This window comes from Candoia aspera, chromosome 1 (genome assembly GCF_035149785.1).
Source record: "Candoia aspera isolate rCanAsp1 chromosome 1, rCanAsp1.hap2, whole genome shotgun sequence".
NCBI classification, from domain to species: Eukaryota; Metazoa; Chordata; class Lepidosauria; order Squamata; family Boidae; genus Candoia; species Candoia aspera.
Window position 1 is genome coordinate 20,649,526 of NC_086153.1, and position 23,849 is coordinate 20,673,374.

Sequence of the window (23,849 nt, forward strand, 5' to 3'; positions counted from 1 at the left end):
CCTCTTCTTCCTCCTCCTCCCCGCCCCCAAAGCAAGCAATGCTGGCTTGTGAAGATCTCAGAGTGGCCTTTGTTGTCATGGAAACTGCTCACTCACCACTCAGTGCAGCAGCTAGTGCAACTCTTGTCCTTGCCCCTCCCTCCTAGAAGGCCACAGGGACAAAATCAGAGCCCAACAGCACAGCCAGGACGACTCTCCAGGGCCAGAGCCATTTACCCTCAGCAAAGGCTGCAAGGAGGGAACACTTTTTTGTTTTTATCAGAAAGAGCTGGATTTGAAAACAGGAGTTCCTTTTTGTGGTGGAAAAACTCCTCTTATTTCAAGACTCTTCAGCTGTTGCAAGCATTTTAAAAACCTGCCGCATCTGTTTAACCAAAAGAGACTAAAACAAAGTGAAGGCATGTATTCAGGATGTGTGCAAGGTTAGCCTTACAGCATTGGGGAGATGTGAAATACCATCTATGCTTAAAGTCTTCCTGAGTTTTGGTCTGTGCTGGAGGAGACAGCCTGACAAGAACATCAGTTGAACAAGTGACAGATAATGCTTGAGTAATAGGAGCTGGCAGACAAGAAATGTGGATAAGCACCTCTGGCCTCCCTGGTTAGGATAGAAACACCTGTATTCTTTTGTACCGCTCAAATTTGGCATCTCTTGCAGGCATACTGTTTAAAATGTAGATGTTAAATGCCTTGCTGCGTGATTAATATCTTTGGCTAAATGTGCAATTTCCCTATTAAGCCATCCTATCTATCAGTGAAGGATTGTTATGAATGAGCTCTTGTTCAACCCATTCACTCCAGGGACAGGATTCTTCTAAAAGGGTTGAGGTTAATTTACCAGATGCTGTTCTCAAGCCGTCTTACAGAAGGTGCCTGAGAATGGGGAAGATACAGCCTCTGAAAGATACAGCATTGCCTCGTTTCAGCTTCTGCCTGCTCTCAAGATTCACATGTAACTCTGTAAATATGCGCAACAATTGCATGCATTTTCAGCTACCTACCATTCACAGGATCCACACTAACATAGATATGTTCTCTAAATCTAATAACAAACAAAAATGCAAGAAAAACAAAGAGAACCAAAACCAAGTGCAGAATGATTACATTCACCAGTAACTGACAAGAGGAAGCAGGGAAAAGAGATAATGATAAAATGCAGCACTGTGGGGGACTGGATGGGAAAGATCAAGCTTTGGCTTAACTGAACAAGTGGCTGTGGGTTTTTGTTAAGTTTACTGGTTCTGGGGAATCTGCATCTTTAGTACTGGATGTGGTTGCACCCCTCCAGAGAGACCTTCATGGCTCCTGCAGGTGGCAGCCATGGCCAAGAGGTCCTTTCACAAATCCAACTTGTGTGCCAACTACGCCAGCAGTTCCCAACCTTTTTGGCACCAGGGACTGGTTTCATGGAAGACAATTTTTCCACAGATCAGGGGGGATAGTTTCGGGATGATTCAAGCGCTTCCTCTTTTTCCTGACCTTTTATTCTTTTTTCTTCGCACCACTTGGAGATAGCAGCCAATGGGCTTACTTTCTCTGACAGGAGGCAGAGCTCAGGCAGTAATGAGAGTGATGGGGAGCAGCTGTAAATTCGCTATCTCACCCACCACTCACCTCTTGCTGTGCACCCCAGTTCCTAACAGGCCATGGACCGGTACCGGTCTGCGGCCCAGGGGTTGGGGACCCTGAACTACGCCTATTCCTGAATAGGGAGACCTTGCTCATGGTTGCTCATGCCTTAATCACCTCCCATTTGCACTAGTGCAACACACTCTACACAGAGCTGCCTTGAAGACCACTTGGAAGCTGCAATTGGTTGAGAATGCAGGGGTACGGGTAGTTATGAGTACACTTTGATACAAGGTGGATAGACTCAGTTACAGGAGCAATGAATGCACCGTTGGAAGATCTAAAAGACCAGGTTAGGGATGGATTATCACGGAGCAAATCTATGTGGTTAAGAGTCAACAACAGCTTGATGTACCTATGTAACACCACTACTTCACAAGCTGCACTGTCTTTCTACAGGCTTCCAGGTGTACTGCAAAACACTAGTTATCACCTGCAAGCCCTTCATCCAGTTGTTTGCAGGACTGCCTGTCTACAATTGTGTCTGCTCATCCCATGAGATTGAGTGAATGGGCATGTTTCAGGTGCTTTCTATGAAACAGGTAGTATGCCTTTTCTATCGCAGACCCTGCCCTGTGGAACAGCATCCCCCCTGAGATTTAGATGGCCCTGACCCTGTTGGCCTCCCATAAGGCCCTGAGCACTTGATATGACCATATTAAAGTTTGATTGATTGCTTGAACAATCCTGTTTTTTTCCCCAGGCATTTGCCAGAGTGTTGGATGATCCTATCCAAAAATGATATGACTTGAATGGGAATGCTGTAGTTGGTCTCATTCTTCTGTACTGGGTGTTGGTGTGTTTTGTTTTTGGTTTCTTTGTGTTTATGTTTTTAACCACATGTAAGCTGTCCAGTGGCGCTGCGGGTTAAACCGCTGAGCTGTCAATCGGAAGGTCGGCGGTTCGAAACCGCGCAGCGGGGTGAGCTCCCATTGCTCGTCCCAGCTCCTGCTCACCTAGCAGTTCGAAAACATGCAAATGTGAGTAGATCAATAGGTACCGCTTCGGCGGGAAGGTAACGGTGTTCCGAGTCATCATGCTGGCCACATGACCCGGAAGTGTCTATGACAACGCCGGCTCTAAGGCTTAGAAACGGAGATGAGCACCGCCCCCTAGAGTCGGATTCGACTGGACTTTACGTCAAGGGAAACCTTTACCTTTACCTTTACCTTAAGCTGTCCAGAATTGCTACAAGTTGGAAGGCCATATAAATCAAATAAATAAAAAGGTACCTGGGGTAGAACAAACATTGTCAGAAGATTAGCCTCTTTAGCTTGCTTGGAAACAATTTTCTGGATTCTCAGACCTGTGTTCTACTACTGCATGGCACATTCCAAGGCACAATGTGGCTTCTTGGATTTTGGCTTACTATGTTGTGCAAAGCTGCCATCGTGATTTATGAACCAGTTTAACACAATGCACAGATCCAGCCAACTGCGATTTAGTCATGATTAAACAAACAGTGGCTCAGCAAGATGAGCAAACCCAATCTGTACGTGACAGCAGTACACATAACTTCTGTCCAAGAAACGTTTATTATAATTCAACAGCAAAATCTAGGAAAGGAAGTATAAAAGGAAGTATCTGCATAAAAAGTACCTTTTTATCTACCAACACTGAACCACAAGCCATAATCTATACCTGCCTAGAGATGCTCCACTTCCAGAATGTACCTGAAAGGCTCCCCTTCCCATTGTCTATTTTGCCTCTGTATGGAAAGGCCAGCTGATGTCAGTCTCTGCAGAATCAAAATGAAATGGCACAGACCAGTCTTCATCCAATGCTTTTTTGGGGGGGGGGCATCATGCTTTGAAACCTCACTAGCCCTGCTTGTTTTCTTCTTCAGAAATATACTTGCCTCAGTTCATAAGCCCAGGTCAACAAAACATAGTGCTAGGTTCCCATAACACGTAGAACCACAAATAAACCACATTATACCTCATTCACACAGCATGGTAAAACAATAGTTGGCTTCCCATAATAAACTGAATCACCAACTATCCAACCTCATTTTAGTTTAGTTTAGCATGAACCCAAGTCTTCATGAATTTTTATAGATTGCATTAAGTCATCATGTAGTTTGCCTGGCTTTGGCAGAGTAGGCTATGTAAAACCACAATATACAAATGCAACAATTTACCTTCATTAAGGTAAACCAATATTTGTGTTGATCTAGCCTAGAAGTCTGAGTTTGTCATTAGAGAAACTCCTTAGTGTTGCTTCTCCACAAACTCTCTCATCTGCATCAAATCAATTCTGGCCCATATCTTATTGCACCGCAAAGATCAAGCAGCCAATGCCACTCACTATCCACATATTAGCAGTGCTAATTAATTAATTAGCTGGGACTTTCTACCCAACAATTTTGCTCCATGAGCAAGAACAGGCGAAAGAGCCACACGTTTGTCCAAGTGATATGTTTCTTTTTCATTGGATTTTCTTCCAAAGCAGAAAAATACAAGGCAGAGCCTCTCAGGGGAAGCTAATCTTCATCCTTGCTTAGGAAACCAAAATGTTCAGAAATAGTTTGGAAGATCAGGGCTGTTCTCCCAAGTTCATATCTAGCTGTCTCCTCTCTTACCTGCTTCCTTCTCAAAAATAATGAGGATGGGAGGAATTTATACACAGGATATTTCACCCTTTCCAGTGCTGTAACTACAGTGCAGGCCCTGTATTAGGATGTCCCCTGCAAGAAAAAACTAATAGTTCTCTCCTTAAGATATCAAGGCACATTCACAGCCTGAGGATGAGACAGCAAAAAAAAGGACATAGCTTGGGAAACCCATAGTTCTCCCACAAACAGCTGCTCTGTTTCAAGTTTTTTTTTTGATGCAATGTAGTTCTCTGTCTCTTTTAACTAAAGAGGAATAAATTTTCAGAGATTCACACCTGATCCTCCACAATTGAGCCAGGCAGCTGTAATACCACAGGTTAAGTTTCCTGATTCAACTAAAGCTACTCTAACCTGAGTAGCTTTAGTTGAATCAGGAAACTTAACCTGTTGCATCGATTTTGTTGCTTGCTGGTAATAACAGCCTTGGAAATAGCATGCCTGGCTCAGGAATACTACCAACTCTAGACTCTGCTCAAACCTGGCCTTCATGTCACTTCCTTCCAAAAGACAAGGGTTCATTCCCACTGGAGTTTCAGCAGCAAAGGGCTTTCCCATTATTACCTGGGTTCACACATTGGACGAAGACATGGTTGGCTTTAACCATAGCGGCTAGCTTCTCACAAATTGGATTGGGTTTGCACAATAAGCTAACTTACATTGTTAGACTGTCTGAGCCCCATCCATGGATCAGGCTAGTTAATACGGTTGTGCATGCTCAGAGAATGACTGAAGTCACGTAACAGGCTACACTAAGCTTCACTAGTCGTGGATGGTTTATGGTCCATCATGTTATGGGAATCAAGCCATTGTCTAAGCATAAAACCTAGACCATCACATTAAGCCATAATATGGTTGATTTATATGGGCACAGCATAAGATATGAAAAGACCAATTATATTCGCTTACCTAGAAAATACCCAGTCAAACTAACCATAGCTTAATGTAGGTTGCCTTACTTTAAACACAGTTTCCATATCATCTGAGCTTATACTAATGCCTAAGTTACAATTAAGCAGCCTAGGTTCACCAGGAAAACAAGATGGGGTTCAGGAATGGCTGCTTGCAGTGTTGCTCCTCCAGTGGCACCTGTGTTTTTCATGCTTCCTTTCCAGCCTCTCACTCGCACGGAAGTGCAGCAAGAGCTTTGTTCTGAAAACAGACTGGAACAGCTACCATTCTCCTACCTCTCTCATGTGATTCTAAGACCTTGGGAAACTGTGGGCTTTAAAAATATAATCCTACAGAAGCAGCAGAAGCAGCAAGCACAAAGTTGCAGAGATGTCTGCAGAAAAGGAGGGAGACTAACAAACCATGGCCAGCCAAAATTTGTTGGGTCACATTTATTTATTTAGAACATTTATATGGCCACCCATCTCAAACAATGTGATTCTAGGCAGCGTACAAAATCATTAAAGAAAAAGAAAAAAGAAAAGAAAAATAACACACACCACTAAAGCAAACTAAAACAATTAAATGACAATCCTGTCTAAAGTAATTGTATCTCACCAATCGGGAACACTGCTTAACCTGACACAGGAGGCAAGTGCTGGGTGGATGCCTTAAATACGGCTAACATTAAGCCATACTTAACAGCTCATAGGAGTATGACTGTTGTGCCATGAACCCAAGTTTATAAACTACAAAGGTCTGATTCACCCATCAAGCAAAACAATAATCAGATCATCTATGTTAGTGCCATATGTGAGCACAGCCAGTTATTTCGATTAGCAGAAGTGCCTATTCAGCTCTGAACTCTCCCATGCTGGAGGAAAAACATGACATATTCACCCACCTTCCTCTGGCTTGATGCGGGGAAATGAGAACCTCCTGCTAATCAAGCCCAGAATTAATTCCTAAGTAGCAGCCAGAGCAGATGCCTCAGGAATTTTGCTGCAGTTTCATGAAGGTGCAGAACATTTTAGCACCATAATTTCCAGGATGCTCGAGAAAGCCATGCCACTGACACCTGACTCTGGCAAATGTTCTAGAGAAGATCCCCACGTGCTATGGTGAACATGAGGGGAGGAAGTACCACCCCCTCTCCCAAGTTCTAAATTCCCATCCAGTGACTCATTTCTTCAGCTGCAGCCAAGCATACATAAAACACTAATGAGCCCTTCTAGTTGAATTTGACCCCAGGTAACTTCAGGGACATGCTCACGTAGTTTTCAAGGCAACAATATGGAAGAGGTTTGCCACTGTCATCTTCAAGAATGTTGTTTTCAATGTTAATTTTCTAGCCCTTGTATTTCCTAGTGCTGTGTACAATCGAATCATTGCCTACCCAACTGATGTACCCAGCACCACGCCAGGCGCCTCTCCTATAAGATTTCAGCAATCAATATTATCGGCAGCCAGTTATGGAAGAAGGAAAAGGTCACCTCTGCCCATATGAACTGGAAAAAAAAAAGATCGAACCCTTCCCTCCCAACTGGAACCATCCCAAAGGCAGATGCCAGACATTCTTCAAGGCCAGGCAGATTCTGCCTTCCTGTTTCTCCTAGAAAATTTAAAAGCTCAAGTTGTTTTTCCTGTTCTACGAGGTCAAAGCAAAACCCTTGCAGCAAAATACCACCATTATATAAAGACTCTCCTGATCTTTCTTGAAGTCCACAGCAAGAAGCCAAGAAAATCTATCAGAAATCTTACAAACTCTTTGGAGTTCATCTCCTTAGCATTTTCTGACAAAACCAGGAACTGCTTCTTTCACTTTGGAACAGATGTTAAGACAGCTGTATGACCTAGCCCAGAAAAGGGGGAAAGTACCTGTAAAGCAGATTAAAAAAAATGATTCATAAAACAGCAGTGGGAATGCTACCTTGGCTAATATCTTTCTCTTTCCTTTTGTTGTTTTACAGGTCAAACAAGGCCAGCTTTGGCCTCTAACTCACAAGAAACATGTTAAGAAAGTTTACTACAAAACTAAAGACATAGGGGGCTTTTTTAATTGCCCCTTATTGCTAGTGGCTAGATGATCTGTCACACACGCACACTCCTTCTACAGCATTGTCACCATCACTTGCTGGACGAAAGTGTCTTCCCTTATAGCTCCTATGGTAATGTCCTAACAGGAATGCAACACGGGGCTGGGGGGGAGACTGAATGATTAAAAAGAGAAAGAAAACGCAGCCTTCTTAAAATGAGGCCCCCACTTCATTAATGCCAAGTCAGAGAGCTTTTCTCATTTCTATATGCCTCCTTCTTTAAATATAAGCCCAGTGCTCTTATTCAGCTGTTCTCTACAGAGTTCTTTATGAATTTGGGCAATTTATTTGCTGCCTCAGTTTTCCAGATCCATGAAAGAAGTACGGGCTATGGCTAAAAGGCAAGGGAAGCTCATCCAGAGACTATTGAAATCTCTAAACTAGACAGACCTGAAGCACCCAGACCATTACTTTGGAGGTTTAACTTGCAAAGAAATCCTTCTTGCAGTTCAACCCAGCTTAATTGCTACAAATGGGCAATCAATTAGTAACCACGAACTTGCATGCCTTTGGAATGCAATGCCCACCAGAGGATAGGGAAGTGAATCCACCTGTCATAGGGCAGAGAAATGGTTGGAAGTCAGCTTGGCTGTTTTAATTTGGGAGAGAACTTGTTGCTTGCCCAGAGCATCCAAGGGTCAGGAGCTGTTTTCTGAAAAGAAAACTGAAGTGATTTCAGTTGTGATTCCTGCTCCAGGAACACCTATTTACTTCTGTTATACCGTACTTGGCTTGCAAAATAAGCAACGTGTATTACAGAGGTACTTTAACTTTCCATGTGGCATTCAAGGGACAGCCAACCCAGAAACAGCACAACTTCTAGAAATTCTAATGCTTGGGAAATGGGAGAAAATAATATAATATTGGTTATATATTCCCCCATAAAGGCAACCCCATTCCCTTTTGCATCAGGCAGCAGGACACAAAGAACCTTAGTAGCCTGTTAGTTTGGGGTTCATTCAATGTCATCTGTACATTTCCAAAGCTCAGAAGGAACCAAAGCAGAGCCACAAAATAAATGGGATGTTGTAGAACAAGGTTCCTCAACCTTGGCAACTCTAAGCTGTGCGGACTTCAACTCCCAGAATTCTGGGAGTTGAAGTCCGCACAGCTTAGAGTTGCCAAGGTTGAGGAACCCTGTTGTAGAAGATACCTGGAGAGAAATGAGCATGCTGCAGAATCAGAGTTGTCATGGCAAAGCTGGGCATCATGCTCAGAAACTGCGAGGCAGTGAAACCCCAGTTGGCAAACCTGGTTCTCTGTACATCTCTGCCTATCCTGAACACACCTCCTGGAAAACAGCATACAGTATATTCTTCCTGAAAGGGGCAGCTGGCCTCGCTACATTTGCATTTCTACATAAAACAATTATGTTGAAGTGTCTGGGCAGCACCAGCATATGCATTCATAAGATGCCTGAGCAAGGGGAAAAGCAACAAATTTCTGGGGGGGAAAAACACACTTTCTTTTGCAACCCATGTCTGTATGGAGGATGGAGATGTGGTTTCCTCCTGCCTTCCTCTCCCAGTAATCTGAAACTGAATACACATGTCCTGGAGGACAAAGTGTTTATTTTGCCATTTAAATGTGGAAAGGAAATTCAGCCAAAACACTAGCAAAAGCAGATGGAAGTTAATAGAGACACATGTCATACAGGTGTTACAAAACTGGAAACTTGGCCATAGGAGAATTAACATTACAAGCATTGTTGGGGATTGCCTTAACAGTCCTGGCAAAATTGTGTTTCTTTCTTTCTGGCTAATTGTCAGACTGCTCACAATTATTCTCTCAACTGCCATAAAATTGCCTGCAATGGAGAATCTTCTCCCTCTGTCCCAGCTAAAAACATCCAGGTCTCATTGCTGAGACTGACAGCACTCTGCATTGTCAGAATCTTCACAGTGGTGCTAATTTCTGTGGAAATCTGTGATAAAGGGACAGTGGATTTCTCAGCCTTCTCAGAAAGTTAAAATATGCCTCTGTTCTGCTTAACCTGCCTATTAATAAATTCAAGTGTCAGAAAACGCCATCGGGCTTCATCAACTTCCTTCCAAAGGAAGCCAAATCTGAGCAAGAATTGCACCCAGGAAAGGGGGGGAGGGGGCGAGTTGAAGAGAAATTCAGGTCTTCTCCATCAGGAAATTTCCTTGACCCAGCAGGTCAATGAGGTTTGTTGCCATGCTGAGGATGAAGTGGCAGGACAACGCCTATGAAAACAGCGGACTTTAGCGAGACCCCAAGGAATTAAAAAGGGCTTTCACCCAGTCATTTGATTGGATTTGCAGCGGGTGGTGCAGTCTGCTGAATAGCCTTCTACCCAGCAGGAGTAGGCAGAGGGAGGAACAGCGCCTTCCCGCCGCAACAGCTAAAGAAAAGCACTCGACACATGTTCAGAGTCCTCGCACCTAGTGGCTGAGAACAAGAACCATAATGGAATCCATTCGGTTTTGAAGGAGACAGAACACTAAAAAGGCTGCCACTACCCAAAGGCGCGCCGCCTTTGCAGATTCGGTGACAAGGCGCCCTGCCCCAGCTTTGGCGCGGCGGGTGAAGAACCTCGAGGCCGCGCAGCTCTCGCGGGGAAAGACCCCGTTCCCGAGTGCCGCTCCTGATCCCTAGCGCTCTGCACGTGCTCAGGAGCGTCTCGCCCCCCTCGTCGCCGCCATAATTCACCCTTTCGGCAATGCCTCGGCTACTAAACTGCAGCTCCGCGCGCGGCGACGGGGCACGTGCGAGGGAACAAGCAGCCGCGCCGCAGAAGCTCACCTGGGCGCGGCGGCGGGTCCGTCGCCATCGCCTCTTATGCTGTCCAGCGTAGCGCCACCGCGTCCGCCTCTCGCGCACCGTCTCTAGCGGAGAAGCTGCGTCTCGCTCCCCGGCCCGGCAGCGGCTCCCGCTCAGCGCTGGAGGAGCTGCTGCTTCCACCGCCGCCCCCCTTCCTTTAAAGGTACCACGGCCAATTCGCGGGGAGGGGGGAGGTCTCTTCAGCGGCTGGGGAGGGGCTGCGAACCCACCCCGCGCCGAGGCCCAACACCGACAGCACCCTCCCGCTGGCGCAGGGCTGCTGCAGCGGCTGCAGGTTGAGCTGCCGCGCAGCCAGGCAGAAACATTTGGCTGGAGAAACTGCACCCCCACCCTCGGCCTGTCACGCCCCTGAGGAAAAGCACCACCAGCGGAGGGCCGGAAGAGGGATCGGCGCCTTTGCGGCAGCTCTTCCCACTCTGCCCCACGCGTCGTCGGGACCAAACTCGATGCAGGATCTTCAGCGTCCAAAGCACGAAGACCGAACGCGGTCCCGAGCATGTACAGAGCGCATTCTCCTCAAAGGAGTGTGTGCATTCGCACAACGGGCTTAAAGTAGATCAGGCGACGGCTATGCTCTCACGACATGCTAAGCTTGGCTGGAGGGGGCGGGTGGAGTGTTGTGATCAGGTTGTTGGACAGTTAAGCGTTTGGTATATTGTGCAAACTCACAGTATGGGCTAATTCAGTAACCATGCTGTGTGGTGTGAAGGGAGTCAATGCATTTTTCTTTCCACCTCTAGTATTAAGAATTAAGGCAATACCCTTGCTGTAGGAAATCCCAAGAGAACCTGGGTTGTTGAAATTACAGGTAGGTTGGTGAGGATATCCTCTCCCAAGCCCACAAGGGCCAGTGCTGTAGCCATCTTTCCAAGGGACAGACACATCCCTCTTCCCATCTTTCTGCCCACCCACCCCCAAAATAACGAGGGCTGCATTGATTACCTGTCTGAATTCACTGCTGGAGCCAGCTTCCCCTATGGTGGGGGGAGGGGGGTCCAGCTGCAATGGCACAACTTTTAGAGTGCCCCCCCAACACACGGTCTTTGGCTGGGAAATCTGGGAGCTGCACCCAACACAGCTGGAGGACACCAGGTAGAGAAGGACACGCAGTGTAGGATCTGTGGTGGGGGGAAGAAACCTTTCATTTTCCTGTTGTACTCTGTCCCTGCCTATCAGGTGGGTGGGCAGTCAGACCAAGATTTAAGCAAGAACTGCAGAAAGCTGCCGATCCCAAAAGTGATCCTTGAAGTATCTCCTCCTGCTGTCACCATCAATGGCTCTCCAAAGTCTTAGGCAGAGAGATTTCCAGCCGATTCTGCTTAGGTGGGAAATGCTAGGCTTGAACCAGGGATGTCCTGAACGCAAAGGAGGTGTTCTATTTGCTGAAATTGTGATTACATGATCCATAAGGGAGTGGTTCAGGACCAGGGCTGCAACTAGGGTCTGTGTAACCTGGGGCAAACATGGATTCCACGCCCATTTTGGCGCCCCCCCATGCTCATTTTGGCACCACCACAGTGCTCATTTGGCATCCCTCCAGTGCGGCGCCCAGGGCACATGCCCCAGTTGCCCCCCCTAGTTGCGGCCCTGTTCAGGACAGCCTAAAGGGCCAATGTTATTTGCTCCAGAGATCAAAATTAGCTTTTCTTTCAAAGCTTCCACTCTTCTTTTTTTTAGATTTTTTTTATCCCACCTTTATTATTTTTATAAATAACTCAAGGCAGCAAACATACCTAATAGTCCTTCCTCCTCCTATTTTCCCCACAACAACAACCCTGTGAGGTGAGTTGGGCTGAGAGAGAGTGACTGTCCCAAGGTCACCCAGCTGGCTTCCGTGCCTAAGGCAGGACTAGAACTCACAGCCTCCTGGTTTCTAGCCTGGTGCCTTAACCACTAGATCAGACTGGATCTTTCTTAGCATTTTTAGCACATCTCCTTCTTGCAAGGCAAACAGGAACAAGGGCCAGTCCTTCATCATCCTTCTTTACTGTCAATTGATAGGAAGGAACAAAATACACTCCTAGACGCCACCTTGAAAAAAGTCACCATCATGTTGATATTCTCTCTGGGTTACAACACTGAAGGCAGAAGTCCCAATGACCAGGCTTGCAGATTGTGCTAAGCAATGTTTTTATTAGTAGGTTACCAGAGCTGCTCTGCAAAACTCCAGATGATGACTAGGTGACAGCAAAGGGTTAGAACATGCTTCATCTATTTGCTGCCAACTGGTGGTTGCCCAAACGTTTGCAGCCCAGTTAGTGTAGCCATATCTTTAGCCACGGTTCAGGGAATAATCCACAGTTGGCTGGGTTTCCTCATCATACCTTAACAAGCCACCATCAGTGCTTTTTAAAGGTAGATCACACTAAACAAGACTAAGACAGGGTTTGGTCACTTGTGATTCAGTCGGTTGAGGAACCCAAAATAGTTTAGTTGGACTGGACGTGATATGGGAACACAGCAACTATGCTTGGTTAGGTCAGGCTTAGGGTTTCGTGTGCTGTGTAAATCCACGCTGAGCACGTTGGGGGGGATTCAACTATGAAGATAAGTAATTGGAAGGCCCTGAAGTAGCTGAAAGAAAAGAAGACAAGAGAAAGAGAATGGGAGATAATTAAGGGACTGCTTTGAGAGAGTGGATGATCTTGAAAGAAATGCAGCTCCTGTTACAGTCTCATTTGGAAAGGGGGCTGCCCACAGGTAGGTGGCCACAGCCCATCATTCAGCTGCAACGGCATTCTCACAAAGTTTCTGCAAACTGTTGTGGCTCTCTAAAGAGCGTCCCTGTGCAGTTCATGAGCTTCTTCCACTCGTGCATTCTATTTTTAAAGCTAAAATGGAATATGAAAGTTTGCCATTTACAGCCACTGTAGAAGCTGTAGGCAACGTCACAACAGATACACGAGCACTGTGGTGTGTTCTGCCCAGCCACAAAATGGCTCCCCTCCTACATTTTCCCTGCTGTGTAATATTTCATATTTTCATTACCATTCTCCTTCAATAACTCCCCTCCCCCCAGAGCCAAATATTACCAAAGTGCTATGTGGACTTTTGAGTAGAATTAACTTTGATTAAGCTCATTAAAAAAGCTCTGACTGTGCATGTCCTGGAGAAATTGATTCCTGATTTACCTTTCCATCCAATTTCCACTCCACTGATGCTGGATCAAAAGCCTTTCCTCAGCGAAAATGCTCTTTATACACGGCAGAAGTTTCTTTCGTGGCACCACTCCACATTGTCACAGCACTCCAGCAGTGCATAGAACCATTTGTGGCTCTCTCTCAATTGTTACAATTTAATTGACACCCATTAATTTGGTTATTCAAAGCCCAACAATTTTTTATTGCCATGAAGAAATAATTCTGAAAGCCTGGCCCCTACTGCTGCATTTTAGGTAGCTTTCTACAGACAAAGACAGAAAGAAAAGCATGCACAGAAAATATTTTGCAATGTATACCACTGAAGCTGTCAACAGCAATGACTGCCCTCTACAAAATTTAGAACCAAAACCTGAGGGATGGGGGACAAGACCTCCTTGGAAAATTTAGGGTTGAATCCTAAGATCTGAAAATGACGTTCAGAAGTCCCACCACCACCACCACCTGCTCCGTGCAGGATCTGCTATGCTGATAGGACAGTCCTGGCCCTGAAAAAGGGTACATGGCCATTTGCTTAAAGGAGAGGACAGATCTCCTCTTGAGGCAGTCTGTTTTATTGTCGAACAGCTCTTAATATTAGGAAATTTCTCCTAACAATATAGGCATGATCTGCTTTCTTTATAATTTTCCTTATAATTTTCCTTATAATCATTATAATGATTCTAATCTTAACCTCTGGTACATCACAGAAAATTCTCCATTTCTGTGTGACCACCCTTTGAATATATGCAGACTATTATTGTGTTTCTCCTTAATCTCCAGGCTGAATCTACCCTGTACTCCCGTTACAGAGAGCTAACATTTTATCAAAATGGGTCAGGATGTAAAATAGCTGAAAGCAAGATTCAGAAACAGTGAATTGCTAAATGCCCCTCTAAAGATAGTGAAACCTGGATTTAATGGATCCCCATTTAGAATTCAAATGCAATGCAATGGACAAAATTTTTATTCAGACATCTCTCCTGAATAGCAAACATACTCACTGCATCCAAAGTAACTCAGATGACACAATTAAAAAAATACAAAAAAAAGCTTTGTTAATTGACTTTATTTGCAGCTCTCTGCATCGTTTATGTAATGGCATAATTTTGCAAATGACACAAATTACATCAGTTGAGTCAATTTACATATGTGTAATGCCATTATGCAGTGATGCAAATTGTATCGTTTATGTTTGATGCAAATTGTGTCATTTGTGCAACTTATGTCATTTGCATTGTGACATCATTGCACAAATTATGTAAATCAACACAGATGATGTAATTTTATCTTAATGGATGTTCAGAAAGGACGTCTCTTCCCTGTGAATGGTCTGTTAAATAAAGGTTTCCTTGGACTTTTGATAAGCACAGGCAGATGTTGATGGATCCTGGTTGATCTGATCTAGCAGAACTCTTCTTAGATCAGGGTAGGCAATCTTCTTGGGCAAGGGGCATATCTAGAGTTTGAAAGGATGTGAAGGGCTCTCATGAGAGAACTGTTTATTTACAGAAATGGCCCCCATAGTTGTTGGGAAGGTGAGCAGACAGCAGCTGCAGAGAATTCTGGAGGAAGCAGGTTCTGGACTCATTTCAGTCAGGATTCAGCCAGGGATACAATATGGAGACAGCGCTGGTCATGCTCGTCAGTGACCTTTGGCAGACCTAGGATGGGGTGGTCAGTCCAACCTTGTGCTTCTTAATCTCTCAGCAGCTTTCAGTACCATCCATCATGGCATCCTTCTGGACTGGCTGCAGAGTTTGGGATATTACAGTTGTTCTCCCTTCTCCATGGCCGGTTCCAGTTGGTATTGCCAGAGGGGAGAGGTTGTGCCCTCAGTCCCTCATCTGTGGAGTGCCTCAGGGCTTGATGCTCTCTCTCCTCCTGTTTAATATCTACATCAAGTCACTGGGTGAGGTCATCCATCCGTTTGGAGTCCAGTATCATCAATATGCTGATGATACTCAGTTATACATCTCAATCCCAGACCAGCCAAATGATGCTGTCAGTGCCCTGTCCCAGTGGGTGGGTGCTCTGCGGGTTTGGGGAAAAAGAAACATATTCAGGCTCAATCCTGCTAGGACTGAGTGGCTGTGGATATTAGGGCCCCCTGGATCTGGTGACCTTCCATCTTTAGTCTTGCTTGGGGTTGCTCTTCCACATTTAAGACTGGTCACAATCTTGAATTGGATTCACAGTTCCTGCTCAAAGAACAGATGACATGTTTGGCCAAGAGGGACCTTGCACAGCTTCATTTAGTGCACCGATTTTACCCATTCGTGGATCCAGTGGCCTTCTGGATGACCTAGTCACCTCATGTTGGACTATTGCAATGCAATGCATGGGGCTACCCTTGAAGACCATTTGGAAGCTACAGCTGATCTAGAATGCAGTGGTGCAAGCAGTGATGGGCATACCTCAGTGTGCCCATGTGACACCACTGCTCCATAAGCTGCACTAGTTGCCAGTGAGCTTCTGGGCGCAATTCAAGGTGCTGGTTATTACCTATATAACCTTTCATGATATAGAGACAGGCTATTTGAGGGAATGCCTATCTTCCATGGTTTCTGCCCATTTGGTAAGATCAGACAGTGCTCTGTGGGTCCCATCTATAAACAATGTGTTCTATTGGGACCCAGGAAGTGTGCTGTCTCTGTTGTGGTACCTGCCCTCTAGAAACCTGGTTGTTCTCCCAGCCCTTGGAATATGATAGGTGTTGAGCCCGTTGGGTGTATTTTTTGTAGCATATGGAGTTTATTTTGTTCAGACATGCATGGTATCTTCTGACTATTACTGTTTTTACTGTTTTAAAATGTAAGCTGCCCAAGAAATTTTGGAGTTGGGTAGCTTTTAAATCAAGCACATACATACATACATACATACACACATACATACATACATCCTTTATTTGTACTTTCATGGAGAAAATCTACCTATGTGGTCACTAAGAGTTGGCAACTACTTGACAGCACGTAATCACATAATAATCAATTTGTACCTTCTTTACTATATTCCAAGGACAAGCAATTGAGCTTCGCTTATGGGCCACTTTCTAATCACTTTTGGAAATTGCCTAAGCCATCTTAGTTTGAAAAGTCGCCAGGTGAATTTAGCTTCAACTCTGAACAAAAGAAAAATTAATTACAAGCTTAAGAACTCAAGGAATTTGAAATAAACAGTAAAAAGCTAAGTAAGATTTTGATCTAAGTAAGTTATAAACAGATTAAGGGTCCAGTTAAATTTGGAATATTAACTTTTACTATAAGATTTTGGAATTAACTATAGAAAATAAATAGCTTCTCGTGGGAACCAGATTTATTTTGGCTATTTTGGCTATTGTAAGTCATAACAAAGATAAGCAACTTTATGATTTTAGAAACTGGACACTAGAGGGGACTAAAGATTCTAAGTAGAAGGGAAAAAAATGTAAGCCTGCTTTTGGTGTCGGTTAACTGGGACTTACAAAATGACACAAAACATCATAAAATTGGAAATATGAAAGATCTCTGAAGAATGGAGTCAGAAATTAGTAGCTACAATATCAACAGTGTCAGTAATGATGTCTGCTTCTATGGATAGACTATGTCCAAATGATGTTAATGAGGGAATGAAAGATGTGGAGCAAATTTTGTCTGACAAGATAGAGAAAATACCAAAAGTAGAACTACAAATGACGGGCCAAGAGAATGATTTGGAAAAGGATGCTTTATTGGATGTACAGTACAAAAGAAACTGGCTGAAGTTTTAAAAATTAAAGGGGAAATACAAACAACAAACAAAGAGAATGACATGGAAAATGTTCTCTTATTGGATCTACAAAGGAGGCTTGTTAAACTCTTGAAGAAGTCTGTGCGATGGGATAAAGAAGAATTGAAGAGAAATCAAATCCTATGACAATATTTGAATGAACTAAAGATTAAGACTGTTAGAATTAAAAGGAAAGAATATAAAGTTGGTTTATTTGATCAAGGGTAAAATAAGACTTCTTTGTTTTTGCAAAGTTTTGGCAACCCTTTGCAGACTTTTTGCTGACAACAGGATTGAAAAGTTGATGTTTTATGGATTTGCTTATAGGTAAGGGATGGGATATGGGAGGAAGAGGTATCTGTTTGTAACCTTATAGGGAATGAAGAGTTACTAAATTTATACTTGTAATGAAGGTCAGAAGTCACTTCTTTATTTCTTTTCTTTTTGTTATATTCTTTCTTTTTTTCTTTTTTCTTGCACTTTTTATTCTTTCTTACTATTCTCTTTTCTTTAAGTTTACTTTGTATTAGTTTTTACTATTGTAATCAAAAAAATTATATACAAAACAAAACAAGAGTTCAGAGGCAAGAGATGCCAGGGGAATCTTATTAAAGCCCCACTGCTTTTTTTCCCCCAACAGTCCAAGTTGAGCTTGGCCTCCCTGGGTAATTCCCAGTTTCAGCCTTCCCAGTTACACTAATACCAATTTCAGTTGCTGCCTACTGCTTCCCATCTGCTTGGTCAAGGGCCAGCTGCATTAACCAACCTCCACACTTGCTGAAGATGGCCAGGACAAAAGCAGCACCCAGGCTGGATGCTACAGTCCTGGTTACTAGATACAACACGGTTAGAAGTCCCAAAGTGTATGAAGATGCTCAATACCCACACCCAGTTTTAGGCAGTCCCAGTAAGGCCAGAGCATGCATAAAAAAGGGGGTGTCTCAAGTAGGGTGCTTCAGAATGCCTTGTAGTCTAAACTCAGTTTGTCTACCTTCCTCACCTCTTGAGGCTATAAGTGCTTCACATGAAATGTTGCTTCTTTGGGAAGGACAATTCCTGACAAGTGGCAGCATGAAGGCTGGTCCCAGAGAACAAAGCCATACCTGGGTTCTGAGCAGAAGCCCTCTCCCATGATGCCAACCTCAACAGCAGCACCTCCAGGATTGTTCAACTGAAAAATGGGTGGGGGAGACAAAAACAGATGCCCACTCATCTGTCTGCCTTCCTCCATCTGTCTTTTGCTGAAGAACATTCCACATAGAGGTCAGTTAGCTGTAGGCTAGGTTTACATGCTGTGCCAAGCCATAACATGGATTGGTTGGCTGGGGCTTAGCAGGATGTATGAGCCTTGTCACTGTCAGGCTCCCACAGAGACAAGGACAAACATGGCTAGAAACTTTATTTATTGTAATCCAGGAAATGCTGGCCATACAATTTCCTGGCAGGTGGGAATGGTAGTTCAGAATTTATATCCAGTCAGCAATGAAACTCTTTGTACTCTTTTGCAGTTCCAACCTCTCTGAAATGGAGAATTGCATTTCCTCTTATTTCTAGCTATCATAGTGTCTGTTGATGATGTATGGTTGTTTAGACTCTCCATATTCCTCCTCTGCTATTCTGATAAGTACACCAAGGCAGGTGGAATCTCTCAGCCACTAGCTGAGCCCTGACATGCATTTTGGCTTATTCAGTAAGCCACAATTAAAACAAACTATAGTTTAATGAGAGGTATGAACCCAGCCAGTAGCCTAACCTAGTGTTTCTCAACCTTGACAATTTTAAGATGTGTGGTCTTCAACTCCCAGAATTCTGGGACTTGAAATTCACACATCTTAAAGTTGTCAGGGTTGAGAAACCCTGGCCTAATCCACAGATTGCTAAACCACAAGTTGTTTAGACATGGTTTATTTAAAAATAATGCAACTGTGAAGATTCACCTATCATGCTATGCCATAAATCACACCTTACAATTCAGAACAGATAAACTCACATGGCACTAAGTCAAAAGACATCACACCTTTGTGTAATGTGTAAACTCTTTGGCTGCCTGGGCTGAAGCCTTCAGATAGCCTTTCCCCCACTTCCAGTACAGCTCCATTCGTCAATGGAAGCAGCATCCCTGCAGCCTGAAGTTGCTGCTTTTCTCCCTGAGATACCAGGCTGATCTCTAATTATCTTTTCAAAGCCCTCAGCAGGTGCTTTGCCTCCAGAGTCTTGGTTTGAATATGTGGAAGTTGCCCCACCTGGTGGACTCATGCCAGCATTCAGGCTAAGAAGGGCAGCAGGTTCCCACACTTAGCAAGGGTGGTTGCTTCTCTTGGACATCAGTTCCATTCTTGTTTCTTCACCACTCACAAAAAGGAAACTACTGTTTATTGAAATTATTTGTGTAAGTTACTCCTGGCCATCATTTGCTAGATCAGTGTTTCTCAACCTTGGCAACTTGAAGATGTGTGGACTTCAACTCCCAGAATTCCCCAGCCAGCCATTCTTATTAAAAAAAAAGAAGTAATGGTTTGTTTTTGGGCTATGAATTATGGCTAGTTTTTGTCATGGCTTATCATGACCTCTGCAGTCAGAATCTAGACAGTTCATTGGTTTGCTTTTATCTCCTGTCCCAGCCATCTACCAAAAAGCAGAAATGTGACAGCTACAAAAGAAAAGGACTTTGTGGGCTGAATCATTCCTGCTTTTACCAAATTAGCCTCCCAATACACACACACCTTCTTCATTTCTCCCTGAGCAGCCTTTCCCTGGCAGAATGCACAACTTTCCAACTGTTGCTAAAGCAGAAGGAAATTTAAAAGAGCAGCAGTCAGTAGAAGTGCCCTTTCAAAGCATCACTAAGTACCCTGCTGGAAACCCCAATTATTATAGCCCAGAGGTGCAACATGAAGAAATGAACTTTATCTTTCTGCTTCAGTGCATATTCTAGCAATGTTTCTGAGAAACTCCAAATCCTGACCTAATATTGTCTTGAGCAGGGATCCCTAGGAAGGCTTGCGCTCTCATGCTCCCCGAGTCAAGCTCAACGGCCCAGAGGAGCTTAATTTGTCTACACAACACAGTATCTGAAATTCCCTGCCCCATCACATGTCTGGCCAGAGGTGTTCGTAACAAACTGTGATGATGCTAAAATGATGTGGGCAAAGATATTGTTGGACTACCATGGGAACTATTATGAAACAAAAGATGGAGGGACACCTAGAGCTTGACCTAACCTATCAGCAGCCTTGTTTAAGTAAAGAGTCACCTGTGTAAACACATTCAGTGCATGGCTGAAGATCAGCTTAAAAAAAAGTCATGTCAGAATGGATCCATTCATTTGCAAACCTGATTAATGAAAGAAGTAACACCAGAATGAACAGGAAGATATGCCATTCCATGCCAGCCTTATTGTATCAAACGTGAGCATGGAACAGCTGGGAGAACATGAGAAATAAGACCCAGCGATTAATAACTAAACTGTCCATTCTGGTGGATGAAGATATTATGAAAGTCTGGTATCTGAAGATAATGTTCCTGAACAGAAAGAACATTTCCTTTCTAAAAAAGGGATTAAATTGTAATAATGCTGAGATCTGGATTAATCGAAAATGGCTGGTCAGAAATGAATGCATTGTTCTACCTTGGTACAATACAAGGAGAGAAAAAGAGACTAGTTAATTCAGCTCCTCATTTTAGATAGGCATCTCTCCTCATTCAACTATCTCTATCTATACACCATAGCATCTCTCCATCAACATTCATTTCTATAGCTGGAGAGCAGTGTGACTGGTGATCCACTCTTTTACCTTGAACTGATGGCTAAATTTGCTTACAGTCTGCTATTTTAATAATTTTTTTAGTAGGAGCAATTAGGTAGGAGAATTAGGATCATAAATTTGTTCACTTACAAGTTTCTGAGTGTAACTTATAAGTGAACAATTGTTAAGTCAAATGTCTATTACAAGCTGCATCTTGCTTGTGTGAATGATGCATGTATGCATGAGTGAAAGGTGGGGAAACCACAGCCTTTAAGGCAGTGTTTCTCACCCTCAGCAACTTTAAGACATGTGGGCTTCAACTTCCAGAAATGCATGCTGCACACTGGCTAGGGATTTCTGGGAGTTGAAGTCCACATGTCTTAAAGTTGCTGAGGTTGAGAAACTCTGCTTTAAGGATTCCAGCACAGGCTGAATATGATAGATTGACACATGAAATGTGTCAGAGGATCTATTGCGCTTCTGCTTAGATATCAGTGGTGGCTTGGATATCTTGGCTCAACAGTGTAATGATCCAAGGGCAAAAGTCTTACAGCCTTTCCCTCCAGTGGCAAATTACAGTACCCACTATGGAAAGAGGAACACTATGTGGAAGCAGGGTATGAATGAAGATTGATGAGAATGATTGAATACTTTTGTTCCATTTGTTATTCTGAGTTGACTTTCTGTACTTATCCTCTCTTATCCTCTCTTAACATGTACTAACCTGACATGTGAAACGTTACGAGGAACCATAAACATCGGAACGGGAACATGACACACACAGTTTCCCAAGAATGAGAGGACAACAGAACTTCACACAGTGAAGAGATTCCATCATCTGCTCCCCAGACATTAAAGGAACACTGCACTAGGATAAGTGGGGTCACTGCTGTATGAGTAATACTATAGGGGTTGCCCATTTGGAAGCCCCTTAGGGTAGGACCTTGGGTGGGCCACCCTTTTGAATTTATGTATGAATATTGCAAGATTACCTGGATTCTAATGGGAGGAATTCCTTCAGCTTATTGGGTTTATTAAGTGTTTAGTATTATGAGTTGGGGGGAATAGAACATGGCCTGGAGGTAAATATGATGTAAACTAATGGGGAGATATAATAGAAAGTTATAACCAAGCCACTGTAAGGGAAGGAGGGCAGGCTGTTAATTTACTTCCTTCCAGCTTGCAGTCTAACCCCAAAATCAAGACAACAGGACAGGTAGACCATCCAGCTTAAAAATCTTGAGGGTTTTCAAGCCAGATCAGTTGCTGGTAAAACATCTGTCCAGGATTTAATCTTGGATAAAAGTGATGATCTGGCATGTACTGGGAAGATGGGGCGGGTGGGTGGGTGGCATGGAGTTCATCTCTCCCAGCTCTGTCCTGAGGTACTCTGTGATGCAGCAGGCTACAGCTGGAAGGTGAGGAGGTGGCGCAGCTGTAATGTATACAAATTCCATTTTACTGGTCAGAAGCTCCATCTGCCAGTAAGCCAATCTGGAGAGTTTGTTGTTGGTCTGGATAACCAGGACAGTCCAGGGATATTGTTAGTATACTGTATAATCCAACTGGGCATAAGAGTCTCCCTTCCTAAATTAGCCTAGATGATATCCGGTATGGTAATGGATTATTCTATAGGATTTCAGTGTACATGCTTAGGGTGCCCAGTCATTAGTGGAGCTGAGAACATAAAGCAGATAGGCAAAGGATTAGAGCACAAGTAAAGTAACTCTTGGGATGGTTGGATCATAAAGAAACTGGGAACCTTTTAAGGTGTCCTTAATCCTATTCTATGATAGTGGATACAGCAAAAGGGAGCACCTCTGCTTCCATTGTGACTGCAAATCACAAGCCAGGAATGCTTTTCCACACTCTAGAGCATTTTCTCCCTAAAGGTAATGGGAGAGGAGAGCCTGACCAGTCAGAGTTTGCAGGGAGCTATAGTCATTGTCCTTTGCAAAGTCAATCAGATTTGTCTCAATCTGGACATGCACTGAGGGAGGTATTTAATCCTGGCAATTGCTTTTTCTGTTAATCTGGATTCTTTTCAGGCTGTAGATCTTAAGGATATGAACTCAATATGTGAAAGGATGAGACCATCATGTCCTTTCTTGATCCTTGGGATTGGCTCCATGATCAACCAAGGTGATTATTGCCTCCCAGAATGTGGGATGTGTTTCCACCAGCTTAAAGGAGACAATTTTAAGAATCTTCTTGTTATTCCAGAAATTTTTGTAATTATAACCCAGTGTCAAATATTCCTTTCTTGGAACAGTTGATCAAGACATTGGTGGTCTACCAGATCCAGATGCATTTGTAGGAAAATGATTATCTGGAGCAATTGTGGTTGGTGTTTCATCTGAGATACCACAGGGATACTGCTTTGATGATGATATGGACCATTACAACTCCATACCATTCAACTCAAGGAAGTGATCTACCTGATTGCCTAATCTCCATTATGAGTTTGGAGAGAGACTGGATGAGAGAGAGTAAGGTTAAATTAAATCCAGACAACATGAAGATGTTGATTAAAGATAAAGCAGGGAGCCAGACTGCTAACTAATGCAAGATAGTGATCTTTTGATGCTTGTACTGAAAGCTCTATGCTAGTTGCCTACTGGGTACAATTGCTATTGATCTTTAAACTCATAAAGAGTTTAAGGCCTGATCACCTGATGGACTTCTTCTCCTACTATGAACTGTTAATTTAGCTAGAGAGGCCCTTTTAAAGAAGCCCTTAGTGCCAGAAGCCCAACTATTAGGTAAAAAGTGTGTGTCCCAGGCTATGACATACACCCTCCAAGGAAGTACTGTATATTTGGCCCCCACTCTGTCGGTGTTTATGAAAATGTCAAAAATGTATCTCTTTTGCTATAAATTGTTTTTAATGTTATTGGTTTTAAATTTGATGGTACTGATTTCCTTGTGATTTGTAATTCGTATTTTGTTTTGCTGTAAGCTGCTTTGAGAGCTTATACATGTAGAAAGTTGGTATAAATTTAATAATAAACAATAAATCATGCACTCCCTAGTTAGGCAGATACATAAATAATAGCATGGGGTGCAAATGTAATGTTACTAATAATATCCCTAGTTCTGGCTACTAATAATTCCCCTAATTTTCACCTATTAATTATACCAGCCACCTGTATTGTAGAGATATTTTGAGATTCATGAGTATGGATAG

General features: G+C 43.5%; 2 protein-coding genes across 2 annotated transcripts in view; one reads left to right on the plus strand and one right to left on the minus strand.

The window, feature by feature from the left end:
* PITPNM3 (PITPNM family member 3) overlaps positions 1 to 10,296 on the minus strand; it is a 161,824-nt gene extending 151,528 nt beyond the window's left edge. Inside the window, exon 1 of the mRNA XM_063299212.1 lies at positions 9,994 to 10,296. Within this exon, the coding sequence (XP_063155282.1) occupies positions 9,994 to 10,021 (28 nt within the window). The 5' untranslated portion in view covers positions 10,022 to 10,296. The remainder of the gene's footprint in view (positions 1 to 9,993) is intronic.
* Positions 9,807 to 23,849, plus strand: part of LOC134494196 (adenylyltransferase and sulfurtransferase MOCS3-like) — a 56,965-nt gene continuing 42,922 nt past the window's right edge. The window contains exon 1 of the mRNA XM_063299234.1: positions 9,807 to 9,818. The gene's annotated coding sequence lies outside the window, so the exon portion shown is untranslated. The remainder of the gene's footprint in view (positions 9,819 to 23,849) is intronic.